General features: G+C 52.2%; 1 protein-coding gene across 1 annotated transcript in view; it reads left to right on the top strand.

The window, feature by feature from the left end:
* Positions 1–13,843, top strand: part of vwa8 (von Willebrand factor A domain containing 8) — a 458,807-nt gene that overhangs the window by 169,294 nt on the left and 275,670 nt on the right. Inside the window, exon 14 of the mRNA XM_086006090.1 lies at positions 13,333–13,446. Coding sequence (XP_085862216.1) covers positions 13,333–13,446 — 114 coding nt within the window. The remainder of the gene's footprint in view (positions 1–13,332; positions 13,447–13,843) is intronic.

The following is a 13,843-nucleotide window of genomic DNA, read 5'->3' as shown; positions in this document are numbered from 1 at the left end:
TGATGAAAGGGAGGAACTGAAAGAAATCAGTATTTGTAGGGAAATGGTGTTAGGGAAATTGATGGGATTGAAGGCCGATAAATCCCCAGGGCCTGATAATCTACATCCTAGGGTACTTAAGGAAGTGGCCCTAGAAATAGTTGATGCTTTGCTGATCATCTTCCAGCATTCGATGGAATCTGGAACAGTAACCATGGATTGGAGGGTAGCTAATGTTACCCCACTATTCAAATAAGGTGGTAGAGAGAAAACGGGGAATTATAGACCGGTAAGCCTGACATCGGTAGTGGGGAAAATGCGACAGTCCATTATAAAAGATGTAATAGCAGAGCACTTGGAAAACAGTGACAGGATCGGACAAAGTCAACATGGATTTACAAAAGGTAAATCGTGCTTGACTAATCTACTGGAATTTTTTGAGGATGTAACTGGTAAAATAGATAAGGGAGAACCAGTGGATGTGGTGTATTTGGACTTTCAGAAGGCTTTCGATAAGGTCCCGCATAAGAGATTAGTGTGTTAAGTTAAGGCGCATGGGATTGGGGGCAAGGTATTGACTTGGATAGAGAACTGGTTGGCAGACAGAAAGCAAAGAGTTGGAATAAATGGGTCTTTTTCCGTGTGGCAGGCAGTGACTAGTGGGGTACCGCAGGGATCGGTCCATGGGCCCCAGCTATTCACTATATATTAATGATCTAGACAAGGGAACTAGATGTAATATCTCCAAATTTGCAGACAACACAAAGCTGGGTGGGCTTGTGTGCTGTGAGGAGGATGCCGAGAAACTCCAGGATGATTTGGACAGGTTGGGTGATTGGGCAAAAGCATGGCAGATGCAATATAACGTGGATAAATGTGAGGTTATCCACTTTGGTGGCAAAAACAGGAAGGCAGATTATTATCTGAATGGCAATAGATTGGGAGAAGGAGAAGTGCAACAAGACCTGGGTGTCCTTGTGCACCAGTCGCTGAAGGTAAGCATGCAGGTGCAGCAGGCGGTTAAGAAGGCAAATGGCATGTTGGCCTTCGTAGCGAGAGGGTTTGAGTACAGGAACAAGGATGTCTTGCTGCAGTTATACAGGGCCTTGGTGAGACCACAGCTTGAGTATTGTGTGCAGTTTTGGTTGCCTTATCTGAGGAAGGATGTTCTTGCCATGGAAGGAGTTCAGCGAAGATTCCCCAGACTGATACCTGGAATGGCCGGAATGACGTATGAGGAGAGATTGGGTCGATTGGGTTTGTACTCGCTGGAGTTTAGAAGAATGAGAGGGGATCTCATTGAAACTCTCAAAATTCTGATAGGACTGGACAGACCTAGATGCTGGAAGGGTGTTCCCGATGGTCCGGGAGTCCAGAACCAGGGGTCACCGTCTAAGGATAAGGGGTAGGCCATTTAGGACAGAAATGAGGAGGAATTTCTTCACCCAGAGAGTGGTGAACCTGTGGAATTCTCTACCACTGAAGGCAGTAGAGGCCAATACATTAAATATATTCAAGAGGGAGTTGTATATATTTCTTAAGGCTAAAGGGATCAAGGGGTATGGGGAGAAAGCAGGGACTGGGTACTGAATTTGGATGATCAGCCGTGATCGCATTGAATGGCGGAGCAGGCTCGAGGGGCCAAATGGCCTACTCCTGCTCCTATCTCCTATGTTTCTATTCTCTCCTCCTTCCAGATAAGAGAAATGAGTTCGTGAATTCGCGCCAGTAGTGCTTCTCCGCTGTGCTTTAGTGCCTCAGCGGGGATTCCATCTGCTCCTAAGGCCTTCTTGTTCTTCAGTTGTCAGGTGGCCTTTTCAACCTCAGGCCTTTGACACTGTCAACCGTGAGGGATTATGCAGTGTCCTTCTCAAATTTGGCTGCACTCAAGGTTTGTCACCATCCTCCGCCTGCTTCATGACGACATGCAAGCCGTGATCCTGACCAACGGTGCCACCACAGACCCAATTCATGTACGAACCGGGGTCAAGCAAGGCCGTGTCATCGCACCAACGCTCTTCTCGATCTTCCTTGCTGCAATGCTCCATCTCACCCTCAGTAAGCTCCTTGCTGGAGTGGAGCTAATTTACAGAACAAACGGGAAACTGTTCAACCTCCATCGCCTCCAGTCCAGATCCAAGGTCATCCCATCCTCTGTCGTCGAATTACAGTATGCAGACGACACTTGCGTCTGCGCTATTTCGGAGGTCAAACTCCAAACCATCATCAACACCTTCACAGAAGCATAAGAGAGCATGGGCCTTACACTAAACATCCGTAAGACAAACATCCTCTACCAACCTGCCCCCGCCACACAGTACTGCCCCCCCGATTATCAAAATCCACGACAAGGCCTGGGACAATGTGGACCACTTTCCATACCTCGGGAGCCTACTGTCAACGGCGAAGTCCAACACCACCTTCAGTGTGCCAGTGCAGCCTTCGGTCGCCTGAGGAAGAGAGTGTTTGAAGACCAGGACCTCAAACCCGGCACTAAGCTCATGGTCTACAGAGCAGCAGTGATTCCCGCCCTCCTGTATGCCTCAGAGACATGGACCATATACAGCAGGCACCTCAAAGCACTGGAGAGGTACCACCAATGCTGCCTCCGCACGATCCTGCAAGTTCTTTGGCAGGATAGGCGCACCAACGTCAGTGTTCTCGCTCAGGGCAACATCTCCAGCATCGAAGCTTTGATCACGCTCGATCAGCTCCAATGGACAGGTCACATTGTCTGCAGGCCCGATACGAGACTCCCAAAACAAACGCTCTACTCAGAGCTCTGGCACGGCAAGAGAGCCCCAGGTGGGCAGAGGAAACGTTTCAAGGACACCCTCAAAGCCTCCTTGAAAAAGTGCAACATCCCCACTGACACCTGGGAATCCCTGGCCCAAGACCGCACAAAGTGGAGAAGAAGCATCCGGGAAGGCGTCGAACACCTTGAGTCTCTTCGCTGGGAGCAAGCGGAAGCCAAGCGGAAAGAGCGCACGACAACCCAAGCACCCCACCCACCCGCCCCTTCAACCACCATCTGCCCCACCTGTGACAGAGACTGTAGGTCCCGCATTGGACTCATCAGTCACCTGAGAACTCATTTTTAACGTGGAAGCAAGTCATCCTCTGTTCCGAGGGACTGCCTAAGAAGAAATATATGATCGTGTAGGAATTGACGAATTCCTAACTAATAACTGAGGTCGACTCAGGAGATCAATCAAACAGGTCTTTAATGTAAGACTAAACTGTTAAGTCTGTGTGTCCCAGTTATGCTTATTATCAATCACTGGACACAGACCACAAGAATAACTTTAACAGGTCTTTACCATTCGGAGGTCAGGGCTGAACTGCCCAGCAAATCCCTACACAACACTTATATACCGGTGTGGTCACCACCGGTATTACAGTATACAGCAGCCAAGAGAAAGTAGTACATCTCTTAAGGTAGTTCTCTTAAGGTGGAACAGGTTACATACACCACAATCCTCCCTTTTTAGCTTAACAGTTATATCCCCATTTAACATAACATAATAACATATAGATATATATATATACAACTTCATGCAAAACAGTTCAAAGATTCAGTCTCTGAGGAGGCCTCCTGATTCGAGTTGGATAACGCCTTTCAGGGGTCTCTGATTCTCGTTGCTGGGGTGACTCATCTAGTTGATCTCTTATGGATTGGACATCATCCTCAGTTACATTCACTTCTGAGGTAGATGCTTCAGGTTCACTAACTTCTTCCACGGTTGTCTCTGCCGTAACCCTGGGTTCGACCCTTGTTCTGGATTCTACCAGTTGGTCAGCATGACGCCGTATTACATTTTCACCAACATCTACCATGTACATCAGGGGTCCTTGTCTGGCCCGAATTGTTCCAGATTGCCATTTCTCATTTTTATAGTCCCGGGCTAACACTGGTTGTCCTATTTCGAAACTCCGAGTGGTCTTGTTATTTATATGCTGGAACTGTTTGTTTTCAACTTCCCTCCGCACATTTGGTTTTAAGAAGTCCAACCTGGACCGCAACCTCCTGTTATAGAACATCATGGCAGGACTTTGGTTTGTCACTGCATGAGTGGCATTTCGATATGCCAGTAGGAATTTGTCCACCTTGTATTGTAGTGGAATCTGATCTTCGCTCATGGCCTTTATTGCTTTTTTGAACGTTTGTACAAATCTCTCGGCCAACCCGTTTGTAGCCGGATGATATGGGGCAGAGGTATAATGTTTCACCCCATTCTTCTTCGTGAATTTCTGGAATTCTTCTGACACGAACTGCGGTCCGTTGTCTGAACGTATTTGTTCTGGCAATCCATTTCTTGCAAATATCGTTCTGAGCACCGCGATCGTCTTTTCCGAGGTAGTGGTAGTCATCTTAATCGCTTCTGGCCATTTAGAATGTGCGTCCACCGCAATTAAAAACATGGAGTCCATGAATGGACCAGCAAAGTCAATATGTACACGTTGCCATGGGGTTGAAGGCCATTCCCATGGATGCAGCGGTGCAATCGGAGGTGCATTTTGCACTTTTTGGCACCCTGAGCAGCTTTTCGTCAGATCCTCTATCTGTTGGTCGATACCCGGCCACCACACATAAGCCCTAGCAAGGCTTTTCATCTTGACTCCCCCCAGATGACCTTCATGCAGTTCCTTTAGAACTCTCTCTCTTAACTTAGGAGGAATAATCACCCTTGTTCCATACATCAATGTTCCTTGACAGACGGACAGCTGTTCTCGTCTTGCTGAGAATGCCGGTAACAGTGGATCACCATGTGCTGGCCATCCCTTCACTGTCACTTCGTAGACCTGGGACAGTGTCGGGTCGTTCCTGGTTTCTCTTTCAATACTTGCATTGGTGACTGGTAAACACTCGATGATGGTCGAGTGAAATAACTCAACAGGGTCAACCGTCGGTGCCTCCTCCTCTGTAGGTAGTGGCAGGCGCGACAGCCCATCAGCATTACCATGCTGCTTTGTACCTTTGAATTCGATCTGATATTGATGTGCCCCTTGGAAAAGGGACCATCTCTGGAGTCTCTGTGCTGTCATCACCGAAACACCCTTCTTAGGGTTAAAAATGGATACCGACGGCTGGTGGTCTGTCAGAAGCGTAAACTTTTGGCCCTGCAGGTAATGATTAAACTTCTTTACTCCCCACACAAGGCTGAGAGCCTCCCTATCTATCTGAGCATAGTTGCGCTCAGCGGAGGTCAATGATCTGGATGCGAACGCAACTGGCCTCTCCAGGCCATTTGGCAACTTGTGTGAGAGTACTGCCCCAATACCATATGGAGAAGCATCACAAGCCAAACGAATAGGCAGCGTTGGGTTGAAGTGAGCCAACACTTCCTCTGAGGTGATCAATGCCTTGCTTTTGCGAAAGGCCCTCTTACAGTCCTCGCTCCACTTCCATGGTACTCCCTTCTGCAAAAGAGCGTTCAGCGGGTGCAGCACCGTGGATAAATTTGGCAGAAACTTATGGTAATAGTTAATCAACCCTAGGAACGACCTCAACTGGGATACATTATCCGGAGCGGGAGCCTTCACAACAGCTTCGATCTTGTCAGGAGACTTATGAAGCCCCTCCTGGTCAATGACATGACCACAGTACGAGATCCGCTTCTGAAAGAACTCACATTTCTGGCGATTAACTCGAAGTCCATATTCTTTCAATCTGGTGAGCACCAGTTCCAAATTTGCAAGGTGTTCCTCGTCATCATCTCCTGTAATCAGAATATCGTCCAGGTAGCATTGTGTGCCTGGAATTCCCTGTAATACCTGCTCCATGGCCCTCTGCCAAATTGCTGGAGCCGATGCCACTCCAAAAACCAGTCTATTATACCGGTACAAGCCTCTATGCGTGTTGATCGTGAGATACTGGCGTGACTCTTCCTCAACTTCCATCTGTAAGTATGCCTGCGCCAGGTCTATCTTGGTGAAGTGTTTCCCGCCAGACAACGAAGCGAAGATATCCTCAATCCGCCGAAGCGGATACTGCACCGTGTGAAGCACCGGATTAACAGTGATCTTGAAATCTCCACAGATGCGAACCTTCCCCGGTTCCCCCGGCTTGTTGCTCGATGAACGCTTCATGATGGGGACAATGGGCGTGGCCCACTCACTCCAGTCTACCTGAGACAGTACTCCTGAACGTTCTAGCCCTTCCAGCTCAGCTTCCACAGCAGGTCGTATCGCATAAGGTACCGGTCTGGCTTTGAAAAATTTCGGGTTTGCATGTTCTTCAACCTTGATGTTTGCCGTAATTCCTCTCCGTGTTCCCAGTCCCTGTTGGAACACCTCTTTAGCATCGTCCAATATTCTGGACAATCGTTTAGGTTTGACATCTTTTTTACCGGAATCTACCGTTAGTGCTTTTAAGGAATGCCAGTCCATATTTATTTTCCTAATCCACTCCCGTCCCAGTAGTGGTGGACCTCCCTCAGGTAGCACATATAAGTCCATTCCTCGGCTTTCTTTGCCCTTGTGGACCACCTTTACCTCTATCTTCCCGATGGGGTATACTCTTTGCCCCGTGTATGTTTTCAATACAATCTCCGTATCCCGTAGGGGAATATGTGGGAATAACCTTTTGTAATCTTGCTTATTCATGACCGTCAATGCCGATCCAGTGTCCAATTCCATCTTCACTTGGACTCCTGCTATCTGAAGTGTGACCCAGATTGTTTGGAGGTCTGCTTCATTACCAACATTGTGTACTCTTAGACTACTCAGTTCATTACTGCTGGAGTCTGAATCTGACTTCTGTTCGTTCGAACTGTTCTCTGTCACCTTGTGTACCTTTCTGTACTTTTCCTGCGGTGACTTTTTGTTGCTGGTCTTCTTTCCTGACCGGCATACTTTAGCTCTGTGACCAAGCCTGCCACATTTTCTGCATTCCTGATTTTTGAACCAGCACTGGTTCTGATCGTGCGTTGTCTTTCCACAACGATAACATTTTACTGTACCCAAGACCATTTGATTGGTGCTGAGTTCCGGTGACCGTAGCTGCATTTCCGCAGTGCCTCTCACTGCGGCTTCGTGCGATGCTGCAATTGTGACAGCTTTATCAAGCGTAAGATCATTCCCCTCAAGCAGTCGCTTTTGTGTTCCTTCTTTTAACAATCCACACACAAATTTATCTCTCAGCGCATCTGCTAGTCCTGTTCCAAACTGACAGTACTTTGATAGCTTACGCAGTTCAATTAAAAATTCAGCATTGCTTTCGTCTTTCAGCTGCGTTCTTCTGTAAAATTTAAATCGTTCCGCTATCATCAGCGGTGTGGGGTTTAAATGATTTTTCAGGACAGTAACAATATTCGCGAAAGTCTGATCCGCCGGTTTATCTGGTGATAGAAGGTGCTTCAATAGCCCGTATGTCTTCGCACCCATTGAGCTTAATAAGGTTAGTGCTTTCTCATCATCTGGTACCTTATTTGCTTTACAATAAACTTCCATGCGTTCTACATACGCGGTCCAATCTTCGATATCGCTATCAAAGGTATTAATGTTCCCATGTTTAGGCATCCTTGCAAGTTTTTAAATTTTTCTTTTTCTCAAAATGGCGGCTTCCCGCGCTTGTCTTCTTCCCCCGCCTACTAAAATGGCGGCTTCCCGCGCTTGGCAGTCTTTCCCACGCTCGTCTTCTTCCCCCGCCGACTACAATGGCGGATTCCCGCGTTTGCCTTCTTCCCCCCGCTGGCTGCAATGGCGATTGCCGTGCTGCTGCCGTTCTCGCCTCCCCAGCGGTTCTCAATTCCCCGACGCTGCTTTTACTCCCCCGCGGTTCCCGTGGGCATTCACGCTTCCCCTGCTGTTGCGCCTCTCAGCCCCGCATGCAGCCCGGTCCTTTACACCGGCTGCGTTTGAGTTCTCCGCGGTTCTCGTGCCTTAAGCTGCCCCAGTCGCTGCGCCTCTCGGCCTCGATTGCAGCCCGGCCCTTTTCACCGGCCGTGGTCGAGTTCTTCGCCCTTTTTCCTCCGTTTTCCCTCCCCCACTCCACAGTCAACGCGGCCGACTTTCTGCTCGTGTCGCTGATCGGCTTACCCACCACCGTGGTAGAAGGGATGATCACTCCCTGTCGCTGATGGAGGGCTTCGTGGTCAGAATTTTTCTTTTTAACCCGGGTTCTTGATGCCTCCCGTGCGATGGTGCTCAGCAGGATGATGAGGGCGGATGCCTCTTCTCGACACCCGTTCTGAGGACGAAGCTGCCTTGGATGTAAAACTGCCGCAGGGTAAGATCGGACTCGTCGCCACTGTTAAGTCTGTGTGTCCCAGTTATGCTTATTATAAATCACTGGACACAGACCACAAGAATAACTTTAACAGGTCTTTACTATTCGGAGGTCAGGGCTGAACTGCGCAGCAAATCCCTACACAACGTTTATATACCGGTGTGGTCACCACTGGTATCTATCTATCTATATATATAATAAATCGGTCGATCCTTCTGTCTGTCATTCTGTCTGTCATCGCGTGTGCGTCTGGCGGGCTATGCGCTCAAAAGTTACAGGGCGTACCTACGCGCGCGTTACCTCCAAAGAAAGCTTACGCTTCGGAGACGGTTTTAAGCGTATTTACGTTTCGGCCGGGTTAAAATCGCGCCCGCGGTATCCCAAAAACCTTCAACGTTCCGCTCATTAGCATCTCATTATCCGCTCATTAGCGACAGAGTGACCTCGAGGTCGACCAATCGTACGGCGGCTTGCTGCCGCGTGCGGCCGGGCCCTCCTACGGTCAAGTGACGGGACGATTGACCAATCCTACGCTTTGGTGACCTGACGGTCGACCAATCGGTGCGTGTGTGGGCGGGCCTTATCGTTCTGAACCGAGGTGAGTAGCCGCCATCTTGCTTCCATTCTTTTTCCTGCTTTCTGCGTCTTTCTTTTCAAATATACATTTCCAGCAAAATCAAATTCAATTTATTAAATTCTTCTAAAATAAATCACTCATTTGTAAATATTTTATCTAACCTGAACATTCTTTTTCCTACCTTTGCCCGTTTTTTTCTTAGGCCTGAAAGCCTGGGCCTTTCTTGCCCAGCCAGGCCCGAGCTAGGTAACTGGGCTGCTGCTAAGCTCCTCACCCGCCAAGCCCCCGGGTCACGTTACCCGGGGCAACGGCGTCAGCCACGAGGGTCAGGGTGCGCGCGCAGCAGGAGCAGGTGAGACTCTGTTCCGCGCTCGGCTCGGGCGGGGGGGGGCGCGGGGCTCTCGAGAGTGCGGATCGGGTTACCCCGGCAACGGGAGTGCGGGCCGGCTGGGGCTTGGAGAGCAGGGCTCTCGGGAGTGCGGCGCGGGCTCGAAGAGCGGGGCTCTCGGGAGTGCGGGGCGGGGCAGCTGCAGCTTCGAGAGCGGGGCTCTCGGGAGTGCGGGGCGGGGCGGCTTCAGCTTCGAGAGCGGGGCTCTCGGGAGTGCGGGGCGGGGCGGCACGGCAGGGTTACCCCGGCAACCGGGCGTGGCCGTGGCCGTCTCTCAGCCTCAAGCCCTCCCTTCCCCCCCTCCCCCTCCCTTCCCCCCTCTCCCCCCTCCCCATTCTTCCCCTCTCCCCTCCCCCCCTTCCCCTTCCTCCCCCCCGCCCTCCCTTCCACACTCCCTTCCCCCCTCCCCCCCGCTCCCTTCCCCCCTCCCCCCGCTCCCTTCCCCCCTCCCCCGCTCCCTTCCCCCCTCCCCCGCTCCCTTCCCCCTTTCCCCCGCTCCCTTCCCCCCTCCCCCCGCTCCCTTCCCTCCTCCCCGCTCCCTTCCCTCCTCCCCCCCCTCCCCCCACTTCCCCCCCTCCCCCCCCGCCCTCCCTTCCCCCCCCGCCCTCCCTTCCCCCCCCGCCCTCCCTTCCCCCCCCCGCCCTCCCTTCCCCCCCCGCCCTCCCTTCCCCCCCGCCCTCCCTTCCCCCCCGCCCTCCCTTCCCCCCCCGCCCTCCCTTCCCCCCGCCCTCCCTTCCCCCCCTCCCCCCGCCCTCCCTTCCCCCCCTCCCCCCGCCCTCCCTTCCCCCCCTCCCGCCCTCCCTTCCCCCCCTCCCGCCCTCCCTTCCCCCCCTCCCGCCCTCCCTTCCCCCCCTCCCGCCCTCCCTTCCCCCCCCTCCCGCCCTCCCTTCCCCCCCTCCCGCCCTCCCTTCCCCCCCCCGCCCTCCCTTCCCCCCCCGCCCTCCCTTCCCCCCCCGCCCTCCCTTCCCCCCCCGCCCTCCCTTCCCCCCCCCGCCCTCCCTTCCCCCCCCCGCCCTCCCTTCCCCCCCCCGCCCTCCCTTCCCCCCCCCGCCCTCCCTTCCCCCCCCCGCCCTCCCTTCCCCCCTCCCTTTCCCCCCTCCCTTTCCCCCCTCCCTTTCCCCCCTCCCTTCCCCCCTCCCTTCCCCCCGCCCCCCCCTCCCCCCGCCCTCCCTTCCCCCCCTCACCCCCGCCCTCCCTTCCCCCCTCCCTTCCCTCCCCCCCGCCCCCCCTCCCTTCCCCCCTTCCCCTCCCCCCGCCCTCTCTTTCCCCCCCCCCCCGCCCTCTCTTCCCCCCCAGTCGCGCTCTCTCTCTCTCCCGCCCCCCCCCAGTCGCTCTTTCTCTCTCTCTTCCAACAACAACATGCCCTCGAAAAAGCCTTGGCACCGCCGGGCACTTCAGCTAGTCTATATATATAAATCGATACTTCTTTCTGTCTGCCATTCTGTCTGTCATTCTGTCTGTCATCGCGTGTGCGTCTGGCGGGCTATGCGCTCGAAAGTTACAGGGCGTACCTACGCGCGCGTTACCTCCAAAGAAAGCTTACGCTTCCGAGACGGTTTTAAGCGTATTTACGTTTCGGCCGGGCTAAAATCGCGCCCGTGGTATCCCAAAAACCTTCAACATTCCGCTCATTAGCGTCTCATTATCCGCTCATTAGCGACAGAGTGACCTCGAGCTCGACCAATCGTACGCCGGGTTGCTGGCGTGTGCCGCCGGGCCAATCGGTGCGTGTGTGGCCGGGCCTTATCGTTCTGAACCGAGGTGAGTTGCCGCCATCTTGATTCCAAACTTTTCCTTTCTTTTTCCCGCTTTCTGCGTCTTTAAAAATAACGTTGCTTTTAAAACACACATTGTTTTTTTAAAAAATGATTTAGAAACGAATTAACTTATCTAATCTCATTAATTTTCCTACCTTTCCCCGTTTTTCCAGGTAGGCCTCGAAGCCTCGGCTTCTCCTCTGCACCCACGCCCGAGCTAGGCACCTCCCGGCCCCACTCGAAGGCTGCAGGGGCGGGCTGGCCTCAGCCCAGCGCCGCTGCCTTACTAAAGGGTGCGCGCGCGCGCAGCAGGAGCTGAGACGCGGCGTCTCTCTCTGGCTCGGCCGGGGGGCGGGGCTTGCTGAGCGTCAATGGTTACCCTGGCAACCGGGCCCGCCGGCCATCTCGCACAGCCGCAATCGGCGGTCTTCACCTCGTGGGGGGGGGGTGGGGGGCGCGACCCCCGGGGGGGTGGGGGCCCGCGACCCTCGGGGGGGGGGGCCGCGACCCTCGGGGGGGGGGGGGGCCGCGACCCTCGGGCGGGGGGGCGCGACCCTCGGGGGGCCGCGACCCTCGGGGGGGGGGGGGCCCCCCCCGCCCTCCCCCCCGCCTCCCCCCCTTTTCCCCCCCCCGCCCTCCCCCCCGCCCTCCCTTCCTTCCCCCCTCCCTTCCCCCCTTTCCCCCCTCCCTTCCCCCCTTTCCCCCCCTCCCTTCCCCCCTTTACCCCCCTCCCTTACCCCCCTCCCTTCCCCCCCCCGCCCTCCCTCCCCCCCCCGCCCTCCCTCCCCCCCCCCCCCCCCCGTCGCGCTCTCTCTCTCTCTCTCTTCCAACAACAACATGCCCTCGAAAAAGCCTCGGCACCGCCGGGCACTTCAGCTAGTTACAGTATACAGCAGCCAAGAGAAAGTAGTACATCTCTTAAGGTAGTTCTCTTAAGGTGGAACAGGTTACATACACCACATAAACGAGTTCAAACAGTTTGTTGAGATCGATACAGGAGAACCACGAAAACAGGTCTTAACAAGATGGCGATTCCACGAGGACTGCTTGGGCAGTCACGTGGTTTGCGACGTGACGTCATCGCATTTACCCGCGCTCTTAAAGGGGCCACGCCCCGTACATACAAAACACTATATACAAAACAAAGTAATGTCTAACACCATGGTACAGGCTTAGGCTGGTGTTAGAACATCGTTAAAGGGAATTATATACAATTGTCCAGAGTCATTCAGTGGTTCCGCCACAATCGTCACAATAAGGAATTCAGGAGCAACTTCTCAATCCAGAGAGTGGTGAGAATGTGGAACTCGCTACCACTGAGTATTTGAGGCGAATAGCACAGACGCATTTAAGGGGAAGTTCGATAAGCACTTGCGGGAGAACGGAATAGAGGGATATGTTGACGGGTTGAGATGAACTAGGGTGGGAGGAGGCTCGTGTGGAGCATAAACACCGGCACAGACCTGTTTCTGTGCTGTAAATACTATGTAATGTAACATGTAATACGATGAGTACATTCAGATTACACTGATATACTTTTATATATAAATATTGTTTGGTATTATATTAAGGAATTAAACCGAAAACTTGGCGTGGCGTTACCCAAATGAAGAAATGAGAAAGTAGCTCCAGAGGAAGTTACTCTTCACTCCACAGAAAAGGCAGTGGCTCTGTGATTCTTCCACACCACTGGAGGCTTAGATTTAGACTAATGTATGTTTCGTGCTCTTTGTGCAAAGATCACAACAAAATAAATCAGGTGTTTTTGCTTTCCAAACCATATCTGTACTTCGGCTGCACAGTTTACTTGACCATTTTGAAAAGCGCTGTCTGTTTTATGTGGTTTAAATATTAGTTTCATGGCTACTTTGCCAAGCTTTCAAGCATTCAATTGAGTAAATTGGAGAACTGGTGCAATTTGGAACAAGCGACGTAAATGGCCGCAATGGTCTTCTGTCTCTCCATGTTTTATGATCTTACATAGAATCATACAGCAGCGAAGGAGGCCATTCAGCCCATTATGTCTCTGCCAGCTCTTTTGAAAGAGCTCTCCAATTAATCCCACTCCCCTGTTATTTCCCCACAGCCCTGCTAATGTTTCCTTTTGAAGTATTTATCCAATTCCCTTCTGAAAGTTACTATTGAATCTGCTTCCACCGCCCTTTCAGGCAGCGCGTTCCAAATCGTAACAACTCGTTGCGTAAAAAAAATTCTCCTCATCTCCCCTCTGGCTGTTTTGCCAATTATCTTAAATCGGTTCCCTCTGGTTACCGACCCTCCTGCCAGTGGAAACAAATTGCCCTACATGACTGCTATAGATGGTAATGTGAAGCGCACAGTTTTTGCCATTGTCTGTTGTAGGTGCTGCAAATGGATTAATTGACTTGATTTTCTTTAATAGGCTCGTTCATGACAGGGAGTTGACACTGTACGATGGCTCCCGGTTACTCAGGGCAGACAGATATCAAGATCTGAAAAAAGAGCTGCAACTTTCTGATGAGGATCTTCAACAGAGGTACTGGCACACATTATGGCTAAAGATTATACATGGTTTTAAGCATTTTTCCCATTGGTTTTCACTACTGGTTCATATAACTATACCATAAATTACTTTTTGGTTGGCATGATTTGGCCAAAGGTGTAAACAGCAGATTTGTATGTTTTTACGATCTTAGTAATAATCAGAGCCATTTCACGCAGGAACTGGCTGCCAGGCGCCTGTGACAACAGCTGATCGACTGTCCAGTGCCTTCAGATTGTCACTTGTTTGAATGGAGGGCTGGGCCTTCCAAATCAGAAACGTCAACCCATTTCCTTGTGATGTTGCCTGTTATAGACGCACTCTCTGGCACGAAACGCACCCCCTAACATCTTACAACAAATGTAGCCAGGCGGTTTATTTTGTCGTGAAT

This window comes from Somniosus microcephalus, chromosome 14, assembly GCF_052327205.1.
Source record: "Somniosus microcephalus isolate GS21.2 chromosome 14, FLI_Smic_1.0, whole genome shotgun sequence".
Taxonomy (NCBI): Eukaryota; Metazoa; Chordata; class Chondrichthyes; order Squaliformes; family Somniosidae; genus Somniosus; species Somniosus microcephalus.
The sequence above is the reverse complement of the archived record's forward strand: the minus strand, read 5'-3'. Positions and strand labels throughout refer to the sequence as shown.